General features: G+C 35.9%; 1 protein-coding gene across 3 annotated transcripts; it reads right to left on the reverse strand.

The window, feature by feature from the left end:
- Positions 1–3,296: 3,296 nt before the first annotated feature.
- Positions 3,297–26,218, reverse strand: LOC113070968 (Nance-Horan syndrome protein-like). Of its 3 annotated transcripts, XM_026244318.1 has the most exons (11): positions 25,374–26,218; positions 18,375–18,527; positions 16,571–16,707; positions 16,437–16,481; positions 13,333–13,395; positions 10,068–10,263; positions 9,657–9,704; positions 7,971–8,102; positions 5,028–7,823; positions 4,802–4,925; positions 3,297–4,660 (listed from the first exon to the last, which is right to left on the reverse strand). In XM_026244318.1, exons 1-11 carry the CDS (start codon positions 25,408–25,410, stop codon positions 4,042–4,044), a joined length of 4,350 nt encoding a protein of 1,449 aa, XP_026100103.1. In that variant the 5' UTR covers positions 25,411–26,218; the 3' UTR covers positions 3,297–4,041. The 3 variants fall into 3 exon arrangements, with proteins under 3 accessions (XP_026100103.1, XP_026100104.1, XP_026100105.1); XM_026244319.1 differs by lacking the exon at positions 9,657–9,704 and having other exon boundaries at positions 25,374–26,214; XM_026244320.1 differs by lacking the exons at positions 9,657–9,704; positions 16,437–16,481 and having other exon boundaries at positions 25,374–26,214.

The raw sequence follows: 26,218 nt of genomic DNA on the forward strand, positions 1-26,218 counted from the left end.
TTATTACAAAATATTTATATTTTAAAAAACAGCTTTTATTTTTATTGTTTTACTTTTTATTCATCAAAGTATCCTAAAAAAGTATCACATGTTCTGAAAAAATATTAAGCAGTAGAACTGTTTCCAACTTTGATAATGAATCATCATATTAGAATGATTTCTAAAGGATCATGTGATAATGATCCTAAAAATTCAGCTTTGCATCACAGAAATAAATGATAATTTAAAGTATAATAAATTTAAATCAATTATTTTAAATTGTAATAATATATCACAATATTACATTTTTTCTGTATTTTTGATCAAATAAATGCAGGCTTGGATGAGCAGAAGAAACTTTTTCTAAACATTAAAATAGTAATGTTTCCAGAACTTTGGTCTTTACTGTAGAGGGGGGGGGGGGGGGGGTGTAGAGAGAGAGAGAAAAATAATTTAAAAAACTTAGAAAATAAGACCAATTTATTTATATTTTAATTTAATCCAATTCAATAACAGAGATGACACTTGTTCTATAGTCCAGTCTCTGGAGTGGACGCTGCAGTATATGAGGACATCTGCTGGGTTTTGTGGCACTGATGCTCACTCTCTCTGGACGGGTCACTGTGACTTAACAAACAGCTTCAGACTGCACACACCAGACCTCATCATCACTGTGAGTTCACATGACTCGCTATATATCGAGACTCTACCTGCTGTGTGTTATTTTCTCTCTCAGCCTGTATGTGATGCTGTGCTGTGCTGGGCAGAGATCTGAAAGTCAAAATCAAGTTCCAGAACCCACTGCCCCGTGTGCTGAAGAACCTCATATTACAAAATACAAAACCATTGACTATTGGTAAGACATTCCTATGCAATGACTGAGTCAAAATGTTGTGTAATGTTTGAGTGATACGCAGTACACGTGTGATGCTTTTCAAGGTACTTATCCCAATTTGCATGTGCTTGTAGATCTATGCCAATCAATAAATGTTCATATAAAGCAATAATCAAAAAAACATTGGTGGCTCTCAGTTTTCTAAATAACCAAATAACCACAACGTTTAGTTTCAAAACTAAAAACTATGAAAGGATCTGTCAAAGTGGAGCAGGTACTTGCTGTGTTCATATTCTAGTTTACACATTACACATATTCCACTGCAACATCTCAAACTCTACTAAAACCATTGCATCCTTGAGCTTTATATTTCATACAATGTTATGTCTTAAGATGTGGCACTTCACCAAGTTCAGCATTATCACCTATCTTTATAAATGAACATTTACACACACACACACACACAGATGTTTATGTGTTTAAAGCAGTCACATTTATTGGCCTCTTCTATGCACATTTACTAAACTGGCAAACGGTTTCAGAGACATTTTACAATGGGACTTTCCACAAAATTTACTAAAAAAATAAATACAAGACTCAAAGTGTTGAACAGATCAAAAATATACAAAAGCTTAATGTAAACTTTGAAAACATTTTACATAAGAAACACCCTGGAAACGATTTTAAAAGGTATTCTATTTACACATTTGTACAAAAAACAATGAAAAACTCAAATCATTTTAGTTGCTTGAAGTCTTCAGTCTAGTACCAGAAGAGACGTCACGTAACTGTGTGTGTTCAGTACAGCAAGTGTTTGTCCAACTCTGAAATCCTTTGAAAGACAATGTGAAACCCTTCACAACATACTAAACATCAGTGCAACTTTTAAGGTTAGACTTTACAATGTTAGAATGGTAGCTTAGAAAATCATTTACCTCTGTCTTGGAGATGGATAGTGAAAGTCTTCACCTCCTTTTAGATTCGCAAAAAATTAAGATCGCACAGGTTTGTAAATGTGTGTTTTCCCCTTTGTCGAAAATCAAAGCTAGTTAGTTGTTAGGACAGCTCAAATACCTGGTCTAGTAAATAATCCAAAGACTAAATCTCACCAAGCAAGGTAAATTGCAAATACACCAGAAGGTCAATGGTAAAAAAGGAGAAAAATGCCAAATACGTCACTGGACACCATTAGGTTTCAAGGGATTGTTAACAGAGTAGCTTATGCAATTAATGTATGTTATATTATTTATAAGTGGTTTTATTTTCTGCATTAAATTCATCTGTCTTTTAAAACCAGTGTTTTCCCGCTAAAGCTTTACCTCTGAAAAGAAAAAAACATAAGTCCATAAATAAATCTGCAGTCATAAATTTATCAAAGCCCAATATTTCATAAAAGCCAGCAAGATACTAATAATTATTTTCGCTTTAGTACCAAAATGAAAAACATGAGGTGGCTCTTGGAAACACATTTTAAAAAAGAAGCTGAGAAAAACGATAACCAAAGGAGTAGTGCAAGTCCTTGTTTTTTCATCTGTCCTTTGAAACCTTTTCTACAAACTCTTTTCTTTGATTTGCATCCGTTTCAGCACATCCTCGCACACACAGATGTATTTGTTACTCCAGCAAAAGAAAGTCTTTATATATCTATCATGACGTAAACCCTCTTACTTCAGACTTGCTCTGTCTCTCAATCTGACGTGACTCTACACCCCTGTAGTCTTTCTTTGGATATTGTACTGTCTGTGCAACAAACAGCAACAGCATTGAGAAAAGAATATGTTCTCCATAAGTTTCAAGGACTATACCCAACTTTAAGTCCTTCTCAAAACTTTCCTCATTGCCCTATCAACATCACAAATTCAAACCCAAAGCAACACAAACTGCAAAAGCCTCCTGACCAAAAGCACTTCCACGACACCCTTCTAAAAACTTCTACTTATCCTTCTACAATATTATTCTGCCATAGTCTGTTTACTAAATATACATGTTTTGAAAAAGTTTGTCAAGAGTGTTTTAATCATTAGATTTTGAAAATGGTGTACCAATATTGGCTCCTCTCTAAACTTTTATTGCATGCAGTTCATTTGATCTATTACAGTGAATTATATAAAAGCTACAACTACTGCGGTAGAGGATAATTTCAAGTTGGCTGCAAAATGCTTGCACAGTTATTAAACCTGCTGTGTGAGTCAGTGATCAATAACAAAAAATCACTTCACAAATGAGCAGAATCATTAATATATCAGAAATTACTGGTACAGTATTCACAGAATACATTTAGTGCACGTGTCATAGCTGTTGTTGTTTTTTCTGAATATTTTGATATAGAAACAATGGGTTGATTTTTTTTTTTAAGAAATGTGATTTAAAAAAGCTAATTATTGAATGAAAGGGCTGTGATGAATTGCAGCATTGCTTTACGATTATTAGACGTTGCATTAAAAAGCTCAATATCTTAAAAATTCCAAAGAAGGACACAATTTGCCGGAGTCTATTACTTTATTCTCATTAAAAATACATTTTCTTTTTAAATAATAGTCTATATATAGATATTTTTTTTCACGTCACTTTTTCTTTTGTGGCATTTTTGTACGAATTCTTTAAAATGTCTGACATTTTACCAAAAGGAGTGCAAAATAGTGGTTGGCCATCAGAATATTCCAACAAAGCTACATTTCTTGCCCAGTAAGATCCAGTTACAGGCTAACTCAAAAGTTCTTAGCCCATTTATGCTACAGCTAACTATACAAAAGGCCACTCTTTGATTGTCCCAAGCTGTCTGCCATGAAAAGTTTGTGTTTAAGGTACAATAAAGATTTTCCCTTCTTTTAAAACCATCTGGACCCATTTTCACATTTACCGTAGTACAGTACTGTTTTTATCTTTCTAGACAATGCTAAATGTGTGTGACAAACAACATCTGCAATTGATTCACTGTGAATAATTACAAAGTGATGGGTTTTTTTATGTAGTTTTCTCCACTCTCATTCTAAAATGAAAATGATACACAAAGTGTTCAAATAAAATAAATATGCTCATGGACGTTATTGGAACACCACTACTGAAAATTATCAGAATGTTTTGTTCTTCTTGATACAAAAGAGTAGAGACACTACGTAGTTTGTTTACAGTCTTAAGAACAGAATTGAGTATGCCAAGTGCCCAAAATTATTGACTTAATGTCAAGAATGTGTATAGACTGATGCTAAAAGTCAAAGATTCATTTTTCAGGAGGAACGGTCATCATGTGGGCTTCCATCAGAGTTTTCTGTTTCCCCTTCTGATATAGCCTGCATGGGGGCATTGTACAGCCGACTGCGTGTACTGTAGCGGCTGCTATTTGCAGCTGGTGGCATCCTTGACCGGCCTTGTCTAGTTGAGGCAGATGTGGGAAAAGCTTTTGTGGAAAAGCCCTCAGCATAAGATTTTGGAAAGGGGCTGGGAATTTGCTCGGGAGTTCCTTCTGGAAGTTGCTGTTGTAAAGGAGAGAGTGGCTCCTCAAATGGTCTAGAACCCTCCATCAGGAGCTCACCGGGGCTTTTGGTTGCAATGGGACTCTTTAAGATCTCTATAGCTGACATGCGATAACTGGAGTCGGAGCGACTTCCCTTTTTCAGCAGCAGCAATTTGAACTCTTCATTCGAGGTACTGGACTTTTTGGCACTCCTATAAATTGGACCTGGGGTTCTCTGGGTCATAGTATGAGTAGATGGACTTACAGGCATGTTTGGGGTGCTTGGCGAGGTTGCAGGATTAGTAGCAGAGCCATTCCCAGAAACAATGGCTGAACGGTGCCGCACTGACATTTCTCCAGAATCTTTCCTGCCCAGCATTTTTCGTTTTGACCTGAGATTGCAAAACACAAAACAAGAGACAATAAGCATTTTGTGATTTTCAGTACTTTTTCAGATGATCAATATATCAAAATATATATACCATATACATACCATATTAATAAAAAATATACCAGATAAACTTGAAACACACCTGTGAATCATGGCAAAGAGATCCTCTGTTGTGCGACTTTTACTTGGTGAAAGAAAAACGCTATCATCCTCGGTTTTGGATTCATCTGTTAGCGGGGACAGAGTCGGATCGCTTGGTGTGGACTCTGAAATAGAAACTTTGAAACTCATTCTAATTCAACATTTCTAAATCATTACACAACATGGAAGCTAGTTTACATAGTAAAAGAAATATTACACAAATATACCTTTGCTAAAATAGTCCTCCGTGTCTGGTGTTGACCCTTCCTCTGCATATTCCTGTGAGGCACTTCTGGTTGGAACATCTGATGTTACAGATTCTTCTCCAGCACCACTGATTGGATAAGCTTGCAATGTCTCTGATCTTTGCTTGACAATATCAGGCACTTGGTCAAGACTCTCTGACCTTTTTGCTAGACCATTTTGACCAGGGCTTCCCTCATTTGGCTGAGATTTCAATGGACGAATTTGCTCCACTTCCAGACCACTCTGGGCAAATAAATTATTTGAGGTGCTCACCTCTTCCGCAACTTCTCGAGAATTCTCAAATGTCCCTTCATCCATATTCAACTGCTCGGATTGGGCCTTAAAAGCAGTCATGCTCCAAAGAGGTGATGGGGCTAATCGGTCATATCTATTTCTTGCACCAAAATGGCTTGCTAGTCCATCTACTGGGGTAAACAGTGATTCACAATCATCCTGAGAGGAGGTTTCTGTGAGAAGGGGTCTATAGGGTGGAGGCTTCCTAGTTTCATTGGGTTTATTCTGAGTAGGTGGGGTAATGATAGTCACAGTGGGACACTTAGGTCTAGTGGAAATATCAGTTATAGGTTGATCGTGGCTCCCTTCTCCAGATTTGACAACTGAACGTAGCTGAACTGAACGAAGCACCGTAGGAGTGATGGCCAATGGACCAGTGACTGCCAGCTCATCACTTGAAACCGAAGTTGCCAGATTCTCACTCTTGGTTTCTGCTTTTTTGCTCTGCTGGAGGATGTGCATATGTTTATTGTGAATTGAAGGCTTGCTGACATTGGAAAGGGCACTTAGGTCAAGGTGGGAGGGGGGTGTGATAGGTAATTCCAAGTCCCTTTTGGATGAGTTTTGCTGTAAAGAAGCAAGTGAGGACTTCCTCTCTGGGACTTTGGGTTTCCTTTTCCCAACATTAGGGGACTTTGGGTGAGTGTTTGGGAAGAAAGCCAGTGGAAGAGATGATGTTGGTGTCTCTGACTGGCTTGAGTAGCCACTGGAAGGTGATGCTAGACCTACCAGCTTTTCTGGTGAAGGCAATCTAAATTCACTTTCCATTGATGGTAGTGAAGGAGTGGTGGCCCTAGATCCTGACTGGGAAGTCTGGGATTCAGAGCTCTCATGTGACTTGATGCATTCGATGACAGTGGTACCCGTAGCTGTGCTGGAATTTGACAATGATCTGTAAGGATCATTGGATTTCAAGTCATTAAGAAGCCAGAGATCTGCATAGTCTGACTGGACAGCTCCCTCTTCCTTGAAGGAATGTGTTTCTGTGGAGCCAAACAAAACAACTTCTGGTATCTTTGTAGAACTGTTAACACCCCAAGCACCCAGTGGATCCTCACTCTCCAGCTGACTCAAGGAGCCTCCATCTAACCCCACATGCTGCGTTCTATCACCGGAAGACATAGATTTGTTCAGACCACCAGTAATCTTTGGTTCATTCTTGTCAGATGCAGGTCCAACATGGCTGCTTATTTTCTTCAAGGATGAGTTACGTTTTGGTGGGAATGGCTTCACCTTTGGTTTCCTTAGAGAGAGACTGCGTCTCCCAAGTGTGTTTGTTTGATATCCATATTCTGCCTGCTGCTGGTCTACAGATGCATAGTTATATGTGAAGCTTTTGCTACCTTTAAGACCACAGTCAAAGTGCATGGAGGTAAAGTAGCCCTCGGCATCTACAGAAAAGTGTGAGGTGGTGTCAGCTTTTTCAGAAGGTGGCCTATCTATTAAACTTTCAAAAGTGGCTATGCTGGCAAAACTGGGACATTCTAGGATATTATCTGCCCTAGAGTGCTCAGGACTGAAGTCAGGGCGGCAAGGCATGTTGTGCCTGTAATGTGGATAGCTCCACTCACCCTCACTAGCAGTGGAAGTGAATGAACCTGTCCTATGGCTATGGAGGCCTTGTGATCGGTCTCCAGGATACGGATCAATAATGAAGCCTGTAGAATCATCATTAGTATTGGTAGCTGCATTCAATGATAGTTCTGAATCACAGTGGGATGATCCGGTGAGGGGGGGTGAGGCTGCAGGTGGAATGGTCTCTGATGTCTGGGAGGGACAGGTAGAACTACTGCCACTCCAATTGCCACTTGACGACTGGTGATCCTCTTTGTGGTCTATCTGACTAGTCAGCATGCCAGCATTTGAAACGGAGTGAATGGGGCTACTGAATGTATCAGAACTGGAAGAAATCTCACAGCTACCCATGTCAGCTTTCCGAGGCAGATGGGATTGACCCCTCTCCATCCAGTCATGCTCTGTATTTCTAGAATGCTGCTTGAATTTCAAACTGTTATGCTGACCCTCTGGGATTGCCTGGTCATCAGTGCTTTCTTCATCATCTTTTAGAATATGTTCCCCTGGGACTGGAAGGAAGTCCTCTGACTCAAACGGGGACAGTTCTTCCTCGTCCTCCTCCTCATCATCCTCATCACTGAGATCATGACCTTCATCCAACAGTCGCCCTCCCTCACGCGGGAGACTTCGAGAACGCAGACGGGAGCCTACTGAAGCGGTGAACATTGTGTTGTCAGGCAGAGAAGATATGTTGCCCGTGGAATGGGACAGTGACACAGTCACGCCCTGTCCCCTTTGTGCTCTGATCCGTCTACATGAGGGTGCAGCCCCAACAATCAGGAATTCTTCTGTCTGGCAACCAGAGTCCTTGGTGTTGAGTCGAGAAAGCGTGAGATCCTCTTGGAAAATTTCTGGGCTGGTGTGGACTATCAAGGTACGTTCTCTGGCCACTGGAGACTCGTCAGAATCTAAAAAGTGATGAAAGATTTTTTTTCAGTAATAAATTTATGTTTTCTACATGCCATTTACTCTTATTATATGCCTTGTTCTATACTGTAAATAAACAAGTAATGAAAACCTAAAGTGTAATAGGAGAAGGTTACAGCTTCACACACCAAAATCCTGCTGCACTCGTCTGGGAATGCCAGTGATCGTTTTCCGTCTCCTTAGCTTCCTTCGCCGTTGTAGCACTGATTGCGAATGGACTAGTGAGCAGCGCACACTGGCCTCTCTGTCGAACCCAACCCCTGCAAAGAGCACCAGACATGTGAGAGGCTGTTGGGTGCAAGCCAATTTTTTCTACTTATCCCTCCCGTTTCTCACTCATAAACCACTGATATTTTCATGCTAAATATGATATTTTAGTCATAATAATTATAAGCTCTTTTAATGAAAATGTTTCTGAATAAAATGTGTTTTAATATTATTTAACAATATTATATATATAGTATTTAAAACTATTTAAAATGTTATATATTTACTATAATATCTTATAATGTATAACAGTACTTTCACATACTGCATCACATATAAAAAAAAGTCTGACTTTTTACACAAGTTATGCATCATTATACAAGGTTAACAACACATCTCAGAAAAAAAAAGAGCATTAAAAAATAATAAATGCAACACAAAAAGATGGTTTCCAGTCATGGTAAAATATTTAAATAGACACAAAAATACATCAGACAGTATGCAATTTCATGCAAGGTGAAAGGAGCAACAGATTCAGGACATCAGAACGGATAAAAACAGGGTTGAAAATGGGAGTATAACTATCCTACCCGACCCCAGCCTTACTCGCTATACTGCAGTCTGCTCTAGTTGTTTTGATGTTTGTCCAGTGTCATGCATCATGACTCTCATGTGATTGCAGGCTTGGCCCTTTGAGCACCAATTATACCACTGTGCCCATGATGTGCAATTTCCAGTCAACACTGTCTTTGACTCAATCCTTGCTGACACCCACCTCAAAAATCCCGTTCCAGTCAAGCCTGGAGTAGATATAGTTGGCCTCTTTGTAATTCTAATGCAACTGATTAGCATGCACAAAACGCTTTCTTGACTCTTTGCATTTCTTGGCACAAAGTAAGTTCCCATGACAACTAAGAGCTTTTTTGTTTCAAATTTCATGACTTGAAGATTTAACCTACTTTCCAGTGTTTCTAATGCTGTTATTATTCTAATGGCTGATTCTTGTGTGTGTGATTCATGTTTCATCTATGTTCAAACATTAATCACATGTCATGTAATAAAGAGGATCTGATCATGGCCTTATTCAACCTTCAACTAACAGCAATAAACAGTGGAGCAGCCCATGCTCTTTTTTTATTGCCTTGAAACGCTTTGTCTTTCAAGCATTTTGCTGACATGTTTTGTGGAAATTAGAGAAAGGTCTAAAAGTCTAAAATCGCAATTATAATTTGCCTTTTAAAACTACTTACTACTTACTATTTTTTTAAATACAAAAAAAAAAAAAAACATTTACTTTAGCCTCATATGTTTCAGGATTACTAACTGTTCATTTTTTAAGTTTGTAACCACTTAGTGCTAACTTATAGTAGCATGGGCTAGTAATGTGAATATCAAAACTGCTTTTTTCATTAAATTAGAAAGCTACGAAAGCCAAAATAAAAGAGTTAATATGGCTGAGATGGCAACCCCTTCTCTCTCTCTCTCTCTCTCTCTCTCTCTCTCTCTCTTTCTCTCTCCACACATTGTTCTAGATGGAGATGGTTAGGAATGAAGTGGCACTGATACTGAAGGGGAAAACTTAATGGACATGTAAAAAGATCTCTCACTTAGGATAGCTGATATCGCTGAGGGGGAAGTAGCATTGGCGCCCTCCTCTGAAAACAATACACGCAAAATTCAGCGTTCTCACAAGGTAATCTCTCTGTTCACTGATGCCAGAGGAGAACTTTGGTGAAGATGCTGATGCTCTCAGTTAGATTTGCATGGTATGCAACATACAACATAGACTGTTCTGTAACATTTTATAATAACTTTCATTAATAAATCCTTAACAAACATTATAGAATGCTTAACGTGTCATAAGTTAATATTTATTAACATAGCTAGAAATATGAGATAATGTGCTTGCTAATCTAATGCATGTAATCTAAAATGATATGGTGCTATGAACTACCATTTAAGTGTCATAGTACTGACTCAGCATGCATTATCAACAGCAAACACTAGGGGGCTTTTACCTGTTACGTTAATGGGAACGATGCATGAGGTGATGACTTGAGAGTCCGTCTTCATCTTCTCTTCTGGCGTGGGCAGTGGTAAGATTCCAGCCCAGTTGGTCTGTTTGTCCAGCGTTGAGGGCACGTTTGGGATTGGGCACTTCGGCCAGTGGCCCAGAGCCACCACCTCTGAATCTGAATCTACTGGAGGAACAACCTAGAAGAACATGATTACGGTGAATATAGAATATGAGGTTAGTAAGGTTGGGAAAACTCTTATAGATGTATCTAACAAATCAATGATGGTTTCACTTGCTTTAATCTTTAAAACTCTATGAATTCATTTGATAATTGCGGTTTATGCTTTTAAGTTTATTTATTTCCAATTAAAACAGGAACTTGGGCCTTTTTTGTATAAATAGCCAATGGTCTTTAATTACGTCACAGTCATGATTTGCTAGGGATTTTTGTTAATCGGTGGTTACAGAAAATGGACTAAAATTTGAGAATGTCAATATTGCCTTTGGTACATTTTATCCTGAAAAAGAAGACTAAATTTTCAACGCGTATGTATACTTAAATTTAGCTTTTAGCAGTGTGCTTGCATACAGTATACTGTTGATGACTTCAGTGTTAAGAGATATAGACTAAAACCCAGAAAAATCCATTTTCATTTCATGAGGTCTGTGGAAATACTGGAATAACATATTTTTTTAGTTGTAAAAGCTATACATGCACATGCATAAAGCAGCATTGAAACATGCGAAGCAAATGCCAATGGAGATGCATTAGTGTACAGTTTCAGGAAAAAAAGTTAGAACTGAAACAATATCATATCTACATGACGCAAACAACACAATGCAAGTTCAATTCTTATTCATCAGCTGCCATCCACTGCACCAGTTTGTTACACTTGCTAAATCCTGTCAGATAGTTAGCAGTTAATCTAATCAGTTAACTTACCTTATGGAGTTTAAAGAGTGTTAACTAAAGAGGTTTGGAGTGTTTAGTGGCTGTCACCCAGACATATATGAACATGCACAGTGTTAAAGCGAGCTGTGATATTGAGTCTTTGTGTGTCCCTTTACCAGTCAGCCAATGAGGATCCCACAAAAACAGCAGCCAAAAAAAAAAATTGTTACCACGGAAACTTCTCTAAAAACCAGAGGAGGACGAAAGGAAAGACTGAAGCACCACAAAAACAGACGGACAGAATCAAAGGGAGTTTATGACCGTTTTGTTTGCCCGCGCTGAAATGAGGGGCAAGGGGTGAAGTGGAGTTTTGGAAAACACAGGATCAAAGCAGAAAAAAGAAAAGAAAAAAAGGAGTGTATGGGGCAAAAATGAGCAGGAGAGGAGGGGGCTGGGACAGAGCCAAATGTGACGGTTTGATTTCTCCCTCTGGCTCATGTTCAAAAACTATTTTGATTAGCAAAGACACAGACATCAGAGGAAGGAAAGAATGCCATTCATGAAGTTCTACACCAGAAAGAGAGAAACGTAGAGTGTAAAGGAGCACGAGGAAACCAGGGCAAGTGAAACTTATAGTATGTCTACAAGACCTGTGTCTACAGTCAAAAACAGAACTTTTGGCAATCTTGCAATAGCCAATAAAAGAAAAATACAAATAAATAAATAATTATAAAATATAATAATAATAATAGCACTTCATATATTAAGATTTAATTTGTTAACATCACTTAATTTAACATGGACATTAATGTACTATGAACTATGATAACATAATACAAATAATATATTTATAAAAGATTAACAAATGCTATATATATATATATATATATATATATATATATATATATATATATATATATATATATATATATATATTACAATTATACGGGACAAGACAATATTTATCATAAAATTGCACAAAAATATGATTTTGTTCCTCATATTTTCATTTCTATGGCTTAATGTGAGGAATATCCAATCTGTTCAATTATAATGTGTCATTAAATTAATTTCTGGAAGAAAATAAAGCATCTGATTACAAAAGTGTATGCACAACAGCTGGTAACTTTTAAAGAAACAAAGCTAATTTTTGTTTTACACTAATTGTGGTCCTTGTATATGCCCTAAAATGGATCAGAGAAGACAGACAACAGCAAGTGTGAGTTTGAGAGAATATTTAGACTACAGAGTGTCTCTGTCCGTATGTTTACTCTCTAAAGCATCTATCGTGGAGCCACTCAGGGAGGGGTTTGTGAGTAAGCCAATGCCAGGAGTTGATGGTCAATTATTTCTGACACACACACACACACACACACAGTCAGACAGCAGCTCTACCCTGGAAACCCTGTCATTAGGAAACCTCAGCCTTGCGCACTTCCGTGAGTGTAAGTTTCCCGTAGACATTCCTCACATAGTCTTTGAGGAGTTTAATTCTGGAGAAGCTATGAGAAGGGCAGTGTTTTATTAGATTGTCCAAGTGCTGATTTTTACAGCATTACCGGTGTCAGAAACGAGGCAAAAGATAATGAAGATAATTCAAAGTAACTTGGATTTGCTAAATCATGGAAACAACTTTATATATGTTATTAACAAAATAGATCAAATTTAGACATTTTATTTGACATATATGGATGACAGGCTGCATGCTTTTATCTGCATATTTTTTTTTTATGTTTCTAAAAGAAGTCTCTTATGTTCACCAATGTGACATTTATTTGACCAAAAATAAAGTAAAAACAATATCATGAAATATTATAACAACTTAAAATATCTGTTTTCTATCTGAATACATTTTAAAATATTAATTAAACAGCAATTTATTCTTGCGATGCAAAGTTTTTCAGGATTCTATTATGAATAGAAGGATAGTCAATAAAAACAGTGGTTTTTGAATGTTAGTGTATGCTAAGGTCAGAAATGCCCCTGAAAATCAGTTGCCACACATTTTCCATCATTCAGATTTGAACATTTTGATGTTGGCATATCCAGATGAAAGTTCTGTAGATGTTAGAAGCTTATAGCATCAGAAGAAAAGTTTCAAAGAATTCTAGATGTTAGACAAACACAAAAGAGCCCTGTTAAGATTTGGTTTACTTTCAGAATCTGATTAAACATTTATAATAAAACAACTTTGACACTGTCATATCTTGAAGATTCTACCAAACCAAATCTGATTTATGAAAGGCTTTTGATAATGCACTGATCTGGAAACCATTTTGGCCTCATCCCATGATTACGATTTGATTAGAGATGTAAAACTGTTTCCAAATCAGCGTGAATGTAGGATTTAGGAGATGTTTGGGGGGTAAAATACCTTTCTGCTCCACGGGGAAAAATGACAACACTCGGTAGGGGAGGAGGACCGGGTGCTTTGGAACTACAACACATACAAACACAAGGATGGACATATGAATATGAGGATGAATATGAACACAGCTATGAACACAATGAGGGTGCATCTGCTTGCTTAAAGAACAGACGTGATTCATTTATTACATAGACTTAGAGCATAGATTTAGGTGATTATATATAATCAAGAAGTTGACCTCAATTCTGCATGGCAGAAACATTTACAACACCCAATTCACATACAGAGTTATTATTATGTATTCTGAACTGACAGTTTGACCAGAAGTGACAATTTCAAGATAGAATGCTTTAATGTAGGATTTTTTTTCTTAAAAATAAACAGTTTTTCTAAAGATGTTAACTGACAGACTGGAGTGGTGTGGATGTTTTTAACAGCTGTTTGGACTCTCCAAATGGTGAGCAAGTTATGTAATGCTAAATTTCAGTCTCCTAATGAAGAAAAAAAAAAACTCATCTACATCTTGGACGACCTGGGGGTGAGTACACTTCCAGCGAATGTTCATTTTTGGCTGAACTGTTCCTTTAAGTCACGGTGTACTGTAAAGATTTATAATCCAATGCAACTGAATGAACTCTTGTCAGTATCTCATGAACATCCTGAAATAAATCATGTTATTATAGGAGGTTTAACAAAAAAAAGAAGGTTGTTTGTCCACATGGCTGCATGGTTGGCTGCAAAAGAGGAGTTATTTTCATAATGACTGGCCTGGCACAAATAAATGCTTAATGTCCTTAAAGGAAGACATCCAGAGAGACACTCCCCGTTTTCTTTTAGATCAGCTGGATCAAAATACTCATTAAATAATCATTTGACTGAAATGATTACTTTTGCAAGGGTAAAGCAAATAAAAAAAGAGAGAGAAACTGGTAACTTGGCTAATATAGTTGTTTACCTGCATCTGCTTTATTCACAATGAATCATATTCACAGACTATGAGACTGAAAGTGAATAAATCTCAATCTAAAACATCATGATTTTATGAAAATCAGTGCAAAGAAAAGTAAAAATCATCTCTAAATTACTGTTAAGTACATGCATGTTGATAACATGTTTTGCAAGGAAGCAAAGAAGTGTGCTAAATTGTGTTGAATGTGCACTTGTAGTGTAAAATCCTAAAAGTATATTTCTAAGCAGCCGTACTTGCAGAAAATATAATATTAATGAAGTAAAAGTGTACTTATAATAAGTTTACTTAAAGACTACTCTTTCATATATTTCTTAAAACACTTGAGTACTTTTAAAAAGGGAACTTTCTAATAGCAAGTGAAAATATTTAATTAAAAGTACTTTTTAAATCTTCATGTTTTAATAATCTTTTTATGGTAACACTGATTAGGGACCAATTTGCATTACTATCTAGTTGCTTATTAGCATGCAATATACTAGTATATTGGCAGCTTTTTTGCATCCCTAATCCTACCCAATACCTAAGCCTAACAACTACCTTATGAACTATTTAACTATAAGCAGTAATAAGGACTTTATTGAGGCAAAAGTTGTAGTTAATAGTTAATTAATAGTGAGAACTGGACCTTAAAATAAAGTGGGACCCTTTTTATTGTGCATTTATGAAGTGCACATTTTAATGTGTTGACTAACGTAGTAAAGCACAGGTAATGTACTTTATTATAATTTTAACTGTAGTGTGTTATTCAGTATTACATTTAATCTGTTAACTGTCTGGGGCTCTTTTTTATTACCTTTTATTCCTATCACATATTTTAGTAATCATTCTAAATTAGTTACCATTCAAATCTTAAAGACTCAAAATTCATCATGTGAAACCATGTTGAAATTGAACATTGGATTACCATGAAAATAGTACATTAGAATATTTTAGTAGGCCCCTCCCCCTAGTGGGTAGTGTCAAGTATTACAATATTTACTGGAGTATTTTATAAACAAAACAAAATAATATTGGGACAGAAATGTAAAACAGTAAGGTTTGTGACAGTAAAATGCATTTTAAAAGTTTAGTGGAGTTTGGGTGCCACCTAGTGACTATTTTTGGTATAGTGCCTAAACAAAATCTCAAAGGACCCTCAATTTTGGAGAGATCAACTTCAAATTTGGAACATAAATTAATTAGACATCTGCCTTTGATTTTTTTAAAAATATTTTGTTAAATATTTATTTTATAAAAAAATAAACATTTTTAGTACAGTACATTTTCTTTACAGTAAACTAACATTTATTTTACACTTTCATTTTTTTGAAATGCCAACCTTAGGTCTGTCTTCCAAAGCATTCATGAATTACAAACATTTAAGTTTGTGCATTTTCATGTCTATGTTCAGAAAGGGGGGTGACACTTAAGAGGTTCATATAATAATTCAAATTAAATGTACTAAATTGCAATTTCATCATTACAAATGTGACCATGGACCATAAAAGCAGTCTTAAGTTGCTGGGGTATATTTTAGCAATAGCCAGAAAAAAAACACTGTATGTGTCAATATTATCGATTTTTCTTTTATGCCAAAAATCATTAGGATATTAAGTAAAGATCACGTTCCATGAAGATATTTTGGAAATTTCCTAACGTAAATATATCAAAACTTAATTTTTGATTACTAATATGCATTGCTAAGAACTTAATTTGGTCAACTTTAAAGGCAATTTTCTCAGTATTTAGATTCTTTTTTTTTTTTGCACCCTCAGATTCTGGATTTTCAAATAGTTGTATATCAGTCAAATATTGTCCTTTACTAATATACAATACATAAATGGAGAGCTTATTTATGGATATCTCAATTTCAAATTCTGAATTTTCATGGTTTTGTGGTCCAGTGTTACAAATGTATATTTATATATATGTAAGTGTCTAAAACATTACATTCAGTTTGCACTTAAGTATATGCTTTTAACGAATATTATTTGTGTAATAAGTACCTCTTGAAAAGCATGCTAAGTGTACTACTTTTTCACAAGACAAAAATCTAAAAATAAAGGAAAACAAGGATGGATTCATTCAGCTAAAGTCAAAGATGTCCATGCAGTGCAGCGGGTCAGACGAGGTTTAGTTTGACACACGGACGTGTGTTTACCTGTGCTTGTGTTGTCTGAGTTTCTATGTCTCTCTCTGTCCTTTCCTAAACACATAGACACACTCTGTCACAACACTCCGTCTACAGGAAAAGTCTCTAGATCAGAGCTCCAGTAATACACATAGGATGTTTACCGTGCTGAGGTGTCTCTCTCTCTGCTGGCGTCTGCAGTGCATGCTGGGCGATGGGTAGGTGGGCATGGGCGGAGCCATGGAGATGGAAATGGTCACCCTGCGCTCTCTCTCGCTGACCTCCTGCCTCTGCTGCTGGTCTGATGAGTAGAGAAATCCGTCACGTCTTTCTATCAGTTAGACACAGGTTTTTAGGAATAAATAATGTCTGGAGCACAAACAGTGCTGGACGAGTTACACTGACGTTAAATGATTTCTGTTGGGGTTTGTTCAAATCACTAACCTTAACTGAGAGCAATATAATAACAGTGATGCCTGCAAGCACCACTAGCATTTAGAAATAGCATATTGTGAGTTATATGAAATCATCATCATAATAAATCATAATAATGATGTTTATCTTTGTCCTTTTTTCATTTGGTTTACTTTTGGTTCTTTTTGGTTTTTACATTTTGATATTTTTAATTGATGTGTAAAGTGGAGATTTAAAGACTGAATTATTTAATGTATCATAGCTTGTGGAATTTTTTTTGTCATTTGACATTCTTTTGCTGTTTTTCTCATTTTGCTTATGTGCATAACACATACATTCTGTTTTAAGAATTTACATTTTCATATTATTATTATTATTATAGTTTTAATAGTTCTATCCTGTCATTGACAGTGTTATTGTTAACTTAAATTAAAATGAAATCTAAAACTATTATATAACTTACATAAAATATAAAACTGAAATGAAAGAAAAATATATACATCTTTTATCAAAACTAACTGAAATAAAATGCTATATATGTGTGTATATAATATATATTATATATATATACATATATAGCATTTTATTTCAGTTAGTTTTGATAAAAAAATTTATATATTTTTCTTTCATTTCATTTTTATATTTTATGTAAATTATATAATAGTTTTAGATTTCATTTTAATTTAAGTTAACAATATAGAATTTTACTTTTGTATATATATATATATTAAATTATGATAAAAAGCACTTAAAATTACAAAAGTAAAATTCTATATGATATTATAATTATATATATAATTATATAAACATAATACCTTGTCAGTTATAGTGTTGTTATTGTTGACTAAAACTGTTAAATATATATATATATTTAAATAAAGATTAAATAAAATAAAATATAAATATTAGATTAAAGAAACTTAATCTTAAAGGTCTTAAAAGATAAAAAATGTGAAATATTGCTGTAGTAAACAACTGAAATAAAATAAGATTAAGCACTGAAATTACTAAAATTAAAACTGAAATTAAAATAAACTAAAGCCATGTATAACTATTAAAAAACTACACTAATAAAAATGAAAAACAAAGCACTTGACAAAATTACCTGTCATTTACATTGTTGTTATTGTTAACAAATTAAAACTAATAAAAAATACTTCCCTTAAATTAAAACTTTGAAATTAAATTAAGTTAAAATAAAAATAAATATCTGATTAAAAAAATTGTATTTTTTCCTTGGCAGCTTATTGAAATAAAATATATATAAGTACTAAATTACTACAACTAAAACAGAAAAAAAGCAAACTTATTTTTTTTTTTTTAAGAAATACTATAACAGTATGTAAACAATACTAAAATAACACTGGTCTTTTAGTTTAGAACAAATCAGATTATTTAGATTTGATGTTTCCATCTTCCTCCTCTAGAGGGCAGTGTTCACTGCCAATGAATGGAGGATCTTGGCTCGCGCGAACAACTTTTCAGTGATGACCACAGAAGGAGTTCGTTCACTGATTGATAACTGATCAGTTTTGATGTGTACACGTGTCTAACCTCTGTACAGCGCCCGCAGGCTCTGTTTGGCGTTTCGATGCAGCTCTTCCACGCACGCGGGCCGAGTGGACGGCAGGAACACATTCCTCTGCAGGTGCCATGGAGCCTGATAATGTCCACTCAGCTTGCTCTCAATGTCCAGATTAGATAACGCTGCAGATAAAATACAAAAACATAATGTGTAAATCAGCATCAATATATTTGATCACTTATGTTGACATCTTTAAGACACAAACTGTTTTCCAGAAAAAAAATTAAACCTACATTCTTAGTCCAGAAAACATATTTCAGTACAAACCTCACTAAATGTTGTTAGATATATGTTTCATCACACCTCCTCTTGATTGTATAAGCTTTACCAAGATAATCTGCGAAACAATATTCTCTGGTTAAGAATGTAGACCTAGTCTTTCAGAATGAGACCTTTAACCCAGTAGCCAAAAACTAAACGTGCTCTAATGACTTCCTCAAAAGCTCAGAGAAGCTGCAACTGGTGTGCAAAGCAAATCAACTCAGTGGATGATCCAGTAGCCCAACATTCACAAAACAATGCTGCTATCTGTCAGCAGCTAATGCATCACTGTGTGAGAGACAAAAGGTGTTAATGGAGCCAAACAGCTCATTCATGAGCCAAAACCAAACACTTCTACACCCCAGCACAGTCACTGGGGGAGTCAGTCAATAAAATAAAAAATATCCATCCATCCATCCATCCATCCATCTATCTATCTATCTATACAAAGTAGTAATTTATTATTTTATATTTTTTTGGTACATACCCAATATACTTTTATTATGAAGCCCTAAAGAGAGGTGTAATGTGCTCGTGGTTGAAAAGTAAATGCATGTGCTTTGTGATTAAACATTTTGCAGACACACACACACACTCATTCATGTCTCAGTTATGAATAGATATAGAGTATCTGTGTGTCTAGCTGGGATGCTGCAGGCACTTTTTACTATGTGAATGCGAGTCAATAGACTTATAGCTTCTCTTCCCTTGCCGTCATTAGCACACACAGGTTTAATGAAGAGCAATCTAAGTCACAAACTCAATAGAGCACAACTCTGTGTCCTTGTTATCTCTGTGTGTGCCCCTCTAAGACTAACACACACACACACACTTCAATATTTTGCACACTTTACAGCAAGGTAATCTTTTATGATGCAAATAATAAAGAAATGTTTTCTATGAAGTCTATAAATGTTCAATAAAGTAAAACAATTTGCCAATGTGAGAATTTACATTTAGATGTAAATATCCAATGCTTTCATCCAAAAGTAATTGAACTGGATTTTAGCTTAATAATCACAAACAATTTTGAAAGTTTGGTGAATAATTTTAAATAAATGAATTCTTGTATTAATCAAGGACATGTTCAATTGATCAAAATTGATTGTAGGGACATTTGTAATGTTACAAAAGATTTATATTTCAAATAAATGCTGTTTATATTTTTAATTTCTATTCATTAAACAATCCTGGAAAACACACACACAATTGCTGTCAATATTGATAATAAACAGAAATGTGTCTTGAGCAGCAAATAAGCACATTAAAATCATTTCTGAAGGATGGTGTGACACTGAAGACTGGAGGAATGATGCTGAAAATACAGCTTAGCATCACAGGAATAAAATAGAAAACAGTTATTTTACAATATTTCACAATATTACTGTTTTACTATATTTTTTTGTAATAATGTAAAATAAATGCAGTCTTGGTGAGCAGGAAAGTCTTCTTTTAAAACATAAAAAATTACTAAATAAATCTTACTGACTCCAAACTACAATACATTTTGTTTTTCAGTATTTACAAATTTTGAGACCAAATGAATTACTTATTATCCCAAAAACCACAACCATCACATTTAAAGATGATCCATTGACTGCAGACCGCTCTTCTCCTCACCTCAACATCATGACATCACAAAACCTATTTGACAGACCTCTTCTGAGATAATGCATCATGGACCTTGTTTACAGCAGACGAGTGGCGTCTGCTAAGCATTTCCTCCGGTACCTGCTCTGTGTCGTCCTGGATTTATTCAGCCTCTTCTGCACACCAACCCTGCTTTCCTTTGTAACTTTGCCAGATTATTCCTCTCATTTTTGCCATGTGAGGATTTCTCCCATCTGGGACTAGATTCAAAGGTTTCATTTAGGGGGAATATCTATCTGGAAGCGAGCTGGACTGGAGTCCTGGACCAGCTCTGGGTCTTGATCAAAGGCGCCTAACTGTGAAGATGAACCATCTCTCAGATGTATTCGCTGCCTTTAACTGAGAAACATAAAGCTTCCAGAAACTAGTTCACATGTCATAGGAGAACCTGGTTCAGAGAAAAACCTGCTTCAAGGAACCCGGGTGGGCCAGACTAGTCCTCTAGAACCAATACAGCTATATGAAGAACATAACATCAAGAACCTTCCTCCATATAGCAACTAAAGAATTAAATATAAAGGTTTCAAATGGGGGTTTTCTAAGCAAAACTATAAAGGAACTATTTTTGGTCTCTCCAAAGATCCTCTCAGTGATCAGTTCTTAAAAGAACCATTTTTTTTTTTACCTCATTGTGAAGCAGATTTAATAATCTGAAGAACCTTAATAATTTGAAAAACCTTTCCCCAGTATAAAGAACCTTTTGTGGAATGGAAAGTTTCCATGGATGTTAAAGTCCATGGGTTGGTAAGAGTTTTTTATGTTTTTGAAAACCTTTTCGGCTCACCCAAGCTGCAGTTATGGCATTAAAAATACAGTAAAAACAGTAATATTGTAAATTATTATTATAATTTAAAAGCATTGTTTTCTATGTGAAAATACGTTAAAATGTAATTAATTTCTGTGATGCAAAGCTGAATTTTCAGCATCATTACTCCAGTCTTCAGTGTCTCGTAATCCTTCAAGAATCATTCTAAAATGCTGATTTGCGACACATTTATTATTATTATCAGTGTTGAAAAGTGTTCACTGCTTCATATTCTTGCAAAAACCACGATGCATTTTGTTTACAGGACACTTTGATGAATAGAAAGTTTAAACGAGCAGCATTTAGTGGAAACAGAAATCTTTTGAAACATTATAACCATGTTTGCTGACACTTTTGATCAATTTCATTGCTAAATCAAAGCAGTAATTTATTAAACAAAAAACAAAAACAAAAAAAATAATAGATCTTACTGATCCCACAGACTGACTGCACATTAGTATATTCTGTGTATACTCTACATTTCTTCCAAATCTGTCACAATCTCGTTCACCATGAAATGAATCAAACTCGACTAGTCTCTGAGGGATCACAAGTCAAGTCAAAAGATTTAACCTCTGATCTCAAGCTTCATTATGCCAAACATCCTCAGTGACCTTGAAAAGATGCTTAAGTGACCACTGTTTGAGGGACTAATCTGACAATACTCCAAGAGCATGTCAGTTTCCAGTGTTTAACTCTACTTGCCAGTATAGATGAGGTGAAAATTGTAGCTTGTTTTACTGGAATTCACCCTAGTTGGATGTTTATTTACAGTGGCGCCCTTCTAATCTTGGGATGAAATGCTCCCATCTATTTGTCCGAGCTGACTCTGTGAAGACTCTGAATGGTAAGTAGGGTGAAGGGATGGAAACTGGGCCCTCAGTGTGATGGAAAACATGGGGTTTCAAGTATGCTCCCCGAGGTGAGATCCCCCACTGAGGACTGAACTAATGCCCTTCATCCAGACAGACATGGCTCCAGTCAACCATGGTGATCATGGTAGCATCTCAGTATCTCAGCTCTTAAGCCCCTGCAGCTCTTCAACTCACCATCAACAAGAAAACCACCATTGATGTCCTAGACCGTACCGAAAAAATCATACCATGCAACTAAACACCATGCAATGCCAAATTTTCATCAGTGTCTGAGAAAATCTTTTATCCCTGATAAAGATTTTTATTATTGTAAGCCCTTTCCACACTGAGCGCGATGTGAAAAAGCGAGGTGCATTCACACCGATTGCAAAACGATTGTTCACCTTCTGCTAATTCATGCCTGCACGCTAGGTGGCGCCAACCAAGAATGTATTATTCCACAGATATGTATCTCGTATATGGATTTAACATATAAGGCTCTACACCAGAACCACAAACTATCTATGAAGCTTACAAGAATAGGCTACATCTTAAAATATAAATAGTAGTACAATTAGCATCAAGCTATACGTGAAAATATATTTGCTTACCCACTTTAAACCTTCACTGAGTGCATGATATAACTTCCGATTTTGAATTTATAATAATCAGACACATGCACTATTTGCATGTTTAATAAAGCTACAATGCTAATATTTGTCATAAACATCCTTTACTGCTATAAAAAATACCACGAGCTGCATACAAAACACATTCTGAAAATATGTCATTATAATCATGTCTATTTTCTTTTATATTTCAAGTGTAGAAAAAGAGTTAACGCGTTCTGACTCATAACAGGTGCTCTGCTGTGACTACATAATTCAGTGGAGAAATATTCGAAATGTTATTCTGTATAAAGATAACAGGCAGCGATATCAAGATGTCAGCATCCACTCTTCTCTTATCCTGGATACTCTTCTTCCATGTTTGTTTACACTGGTTTTCAAAACAGCGCCACCACTCGCACCCTTTTAAGCAACATCAGCTGCTCCTGTCATGTGATCCTAGCTCAAATCTTATTGGATGGCCCGTGTTTTTGATTTGCGAAACTGAAAGGATTTGGATTGGTGCAAAAAACAAAAACAAAAAAACATTATGTTTCGGTGTGCGAATGTTTGCGTCTATTTGAAAGCATCCATAGAAATGTATTGTTTTATTCCAGCGTGTCATTGCATCCGATATTCGTTTCGTATGGATTCTCATGTTGAGATGTTTAGGTCCTACTTGCAGAATTTTTCAATTTCAATTTCATTCTTTTGTGTATTACACTGAAAATATATCATATAAATTGAATTTTTCTGCCAAGCAACGTTAGATCATGCAGAATTTCTCAAGTTCAGTCAGTCAGCTAATCTAGGACGGTGTAGATGTGCTGGAAAAGAGGGATGGGAGCTCTCTTAATAGAGCTGTTTGGTTGTTAGTTGTTTAGCAGCATGGGGTAAAGAGTAACCCAGCAGTGATCTGTAACTAGAATAACAGCTCTGTCTTTTTGTCCCTCCACAGCTCAAGCACCTCATGCAGGCGTTTGCCCATGTGGGTCTTTTCAGCAGCTGTTGCACCTAATTGATAAACACCAAAAGTGTTTCCATGCTAAACTGAGAAAAAGAAACAAGAGTGGTACATTTTACTACTTGGGAACACAGCATTTCAGTACAAAAAGGGTTGCAGATTTTCCAGGTGATCATGGAAGCAGTTTTTCATAGAATTATAATTACATATTAGATATTGAGCTTTAGAAATGGTCATAAATCCATTATTTTTTTTAGAGAACCAATCATTTAACAACAAAGATAACATACAAAAAAGCATTGCTTGAGAAAATCTCAAAGGTGACCAATACAGGCCATCTACAATGCTTCTATCTGCTCTCTAAAGACATCAGTAAACAGCTCCTAAAAACAATAGAAATGGTTCATGGAGACCACTTGTCTACTGATGGTATCATCTGAGATAAGCCAACAGGCTTATTTTGGCATGAAAAGTGGATATGGTAAACAGAACAGGCTTAATCACTGAACCTTTTCCTTTCCTGATCCTTTTCCCTGTTTTCTCTGCTATCTTTACAAATTCAGTGCTATTCTTCCTTCATGTTATCCATAGATTGAACATGCAAAACGTCAATTTTTAACACCACAGATGGAAAGCTAAGTAGAAGTTGGAGGCATTGGCATAGACTCATGCCAGACATTCCAAAACATCAACTGATTTTCATATTGGAAATTTAATATATACTTCAACTACAACAGAACATTTTTTCTGAACATTTTATATAATTACAACGTTGGATTTCATAGCGTTCTCAGCAACATCTTAATCTCAGCTCCTTTCCTGTAAATATCAAGGGTGCAGGAAATAACCTTTATAACCTTTAACCAAATCAATTATTTTGTTGACAAATAAAATGGGACATACAAAGCTTGTTGAAAATCAGCAAAGCTGACACAGTAGGGATGCACTTATATTTTTAATTGTGCAATAATTATTTAAAAATAAATAAAATAAATCTGATGAAAAAAAGAATATATATATATTCATTAATTTGAAATTGTGCATGTTTTGTGCTGAAAAATCTTTTTATTACACACACTCACATTTTTTGATGAATAAAAAAATAAATAAATAATGAAATTCAATAATGGATGATATTAAATGGTTGATGCACAATTAATTATCCAATTTCACCCAAACCAATATATCACGCATCCTTATTACAGCCTACTTGCAAGCAAATATATAGCAATTTGGTCACTGGCAGTGATTTTAACCAGCCTACAGTCATCCTCTAATCATCATCCACTGGTTGAGACATGAACCCTGAGCCAAGCCCAGACCGCTGACATTCCCCAATCCAAACACCTACACCTTCTTACGTGGGAAAGTCTAGCCCTCCAAATGTTAGCCATTAATTTCAATGACACCACACCTTGCTGAAGACCACCTTCCCGCCCCTCCTCTTGGGTCAGAGCACATTTTGTATAACCACTAATCAATGTTTGGGTTTACTTGCAGAAGTGCATTAAGAACTAAAGAGTGCCAATTCAGCAAATCTTCAAGGTACACATCATCACAACCATACATTGCAGTTAATAAGTTCATTGAGCCCCCAAAGATGAAAAGTAATGCATATTTTACGTAGTAAATATGATGCAAAAGTATATTTTGCAACATTCAAAGGACATGAATTCACCTAAGTCATAGTTTCTAGGCTATAAATCAAACTACGTCCAGGCAAAAGATTGCAAAACAAGGTTTGACAGTTATGGATTAACTCTAAAACATAAGAAGCTACAAAGAGCAATTTAAGAGGTCACTATGACAGGAAACATCTACTGTACCTTTAGACCTCAATGGCATACAGCATCCAAGAGCCATGACTATAATACAGCGTCTCAACCAAGCTGGTCAGCAAGGGATGAGCATGTCTCTATCTTTCCTCTCATTTTTTTCTTGTGTTTTCATTTGACTTTCTTCAGCCCCCTGAGGCTTGTTCATCACCCCCATGGAATCACAGCACTCTCTCTCTCTCTCTTTCTCTCTGACTGACTGACTGACTGTGACCTCAGGCTACTTTCAGCTTAACTTTGCTGCAACATCTGCAACACCCCACCCCCCTCAGTCTCCACCTTGTTATGTCCTTTACCCCCCATAGACAGTGCACATGGTTCAGTCCAGCCACAACTTGGGCTGCTATAATCCCTTTATGCTTCACTGGAGCGATCCAAAGGGAGGAAGCACAAGGTCATTAATCCACATTGCTGCCAGTGGGACGCTGGACAGTTAATGCTGTTAGTTGCACAGGCTTATGTATGCGTGTTTGGTTCACAATTAATGGCAATCCAAAGCAACTACGAATCAATATAAAAGAAATGTAATACGCAGAGAAATGATTACCAAGTTGACATTCCAATGCTTGCAAGCACTGGGGCTCTTTTAAAACTCTCTGTTTGATTGTACAATGTAACATTTCAACTTATTGCTTAACCAGTGGTCCAAGTTAAAAGGCAAGACTACCTGTTTGTCCAAATTATTGTGGACAGAGGTGTTCGGGATATAGTCTTTTCATCAGGATACCCCCATTCACAAAATTTTCCCTAAACAAAGCAATTGCATCTTTGTGACATTTTCCTGGGCACCAGACTAAAGAAACTGTATCCTGTCTACTGACAATACTTTAAAGAGC

Source organism: Carassius auratus, unplaced genomic scaffold, assembly GCF_003368295.1.
Source record: "Carassius auratus strain Wakin unplaced genomic scaffold, ASM336829v1 scaf_tig00005510, whole genome shotgun sequence".
Taxonomy (NCBI): Eukaryota; Metazoa; Chordata; class Actinopteri; order Cypriniformes; family Cyprinidae; genus Carassius; species Carassius auratus.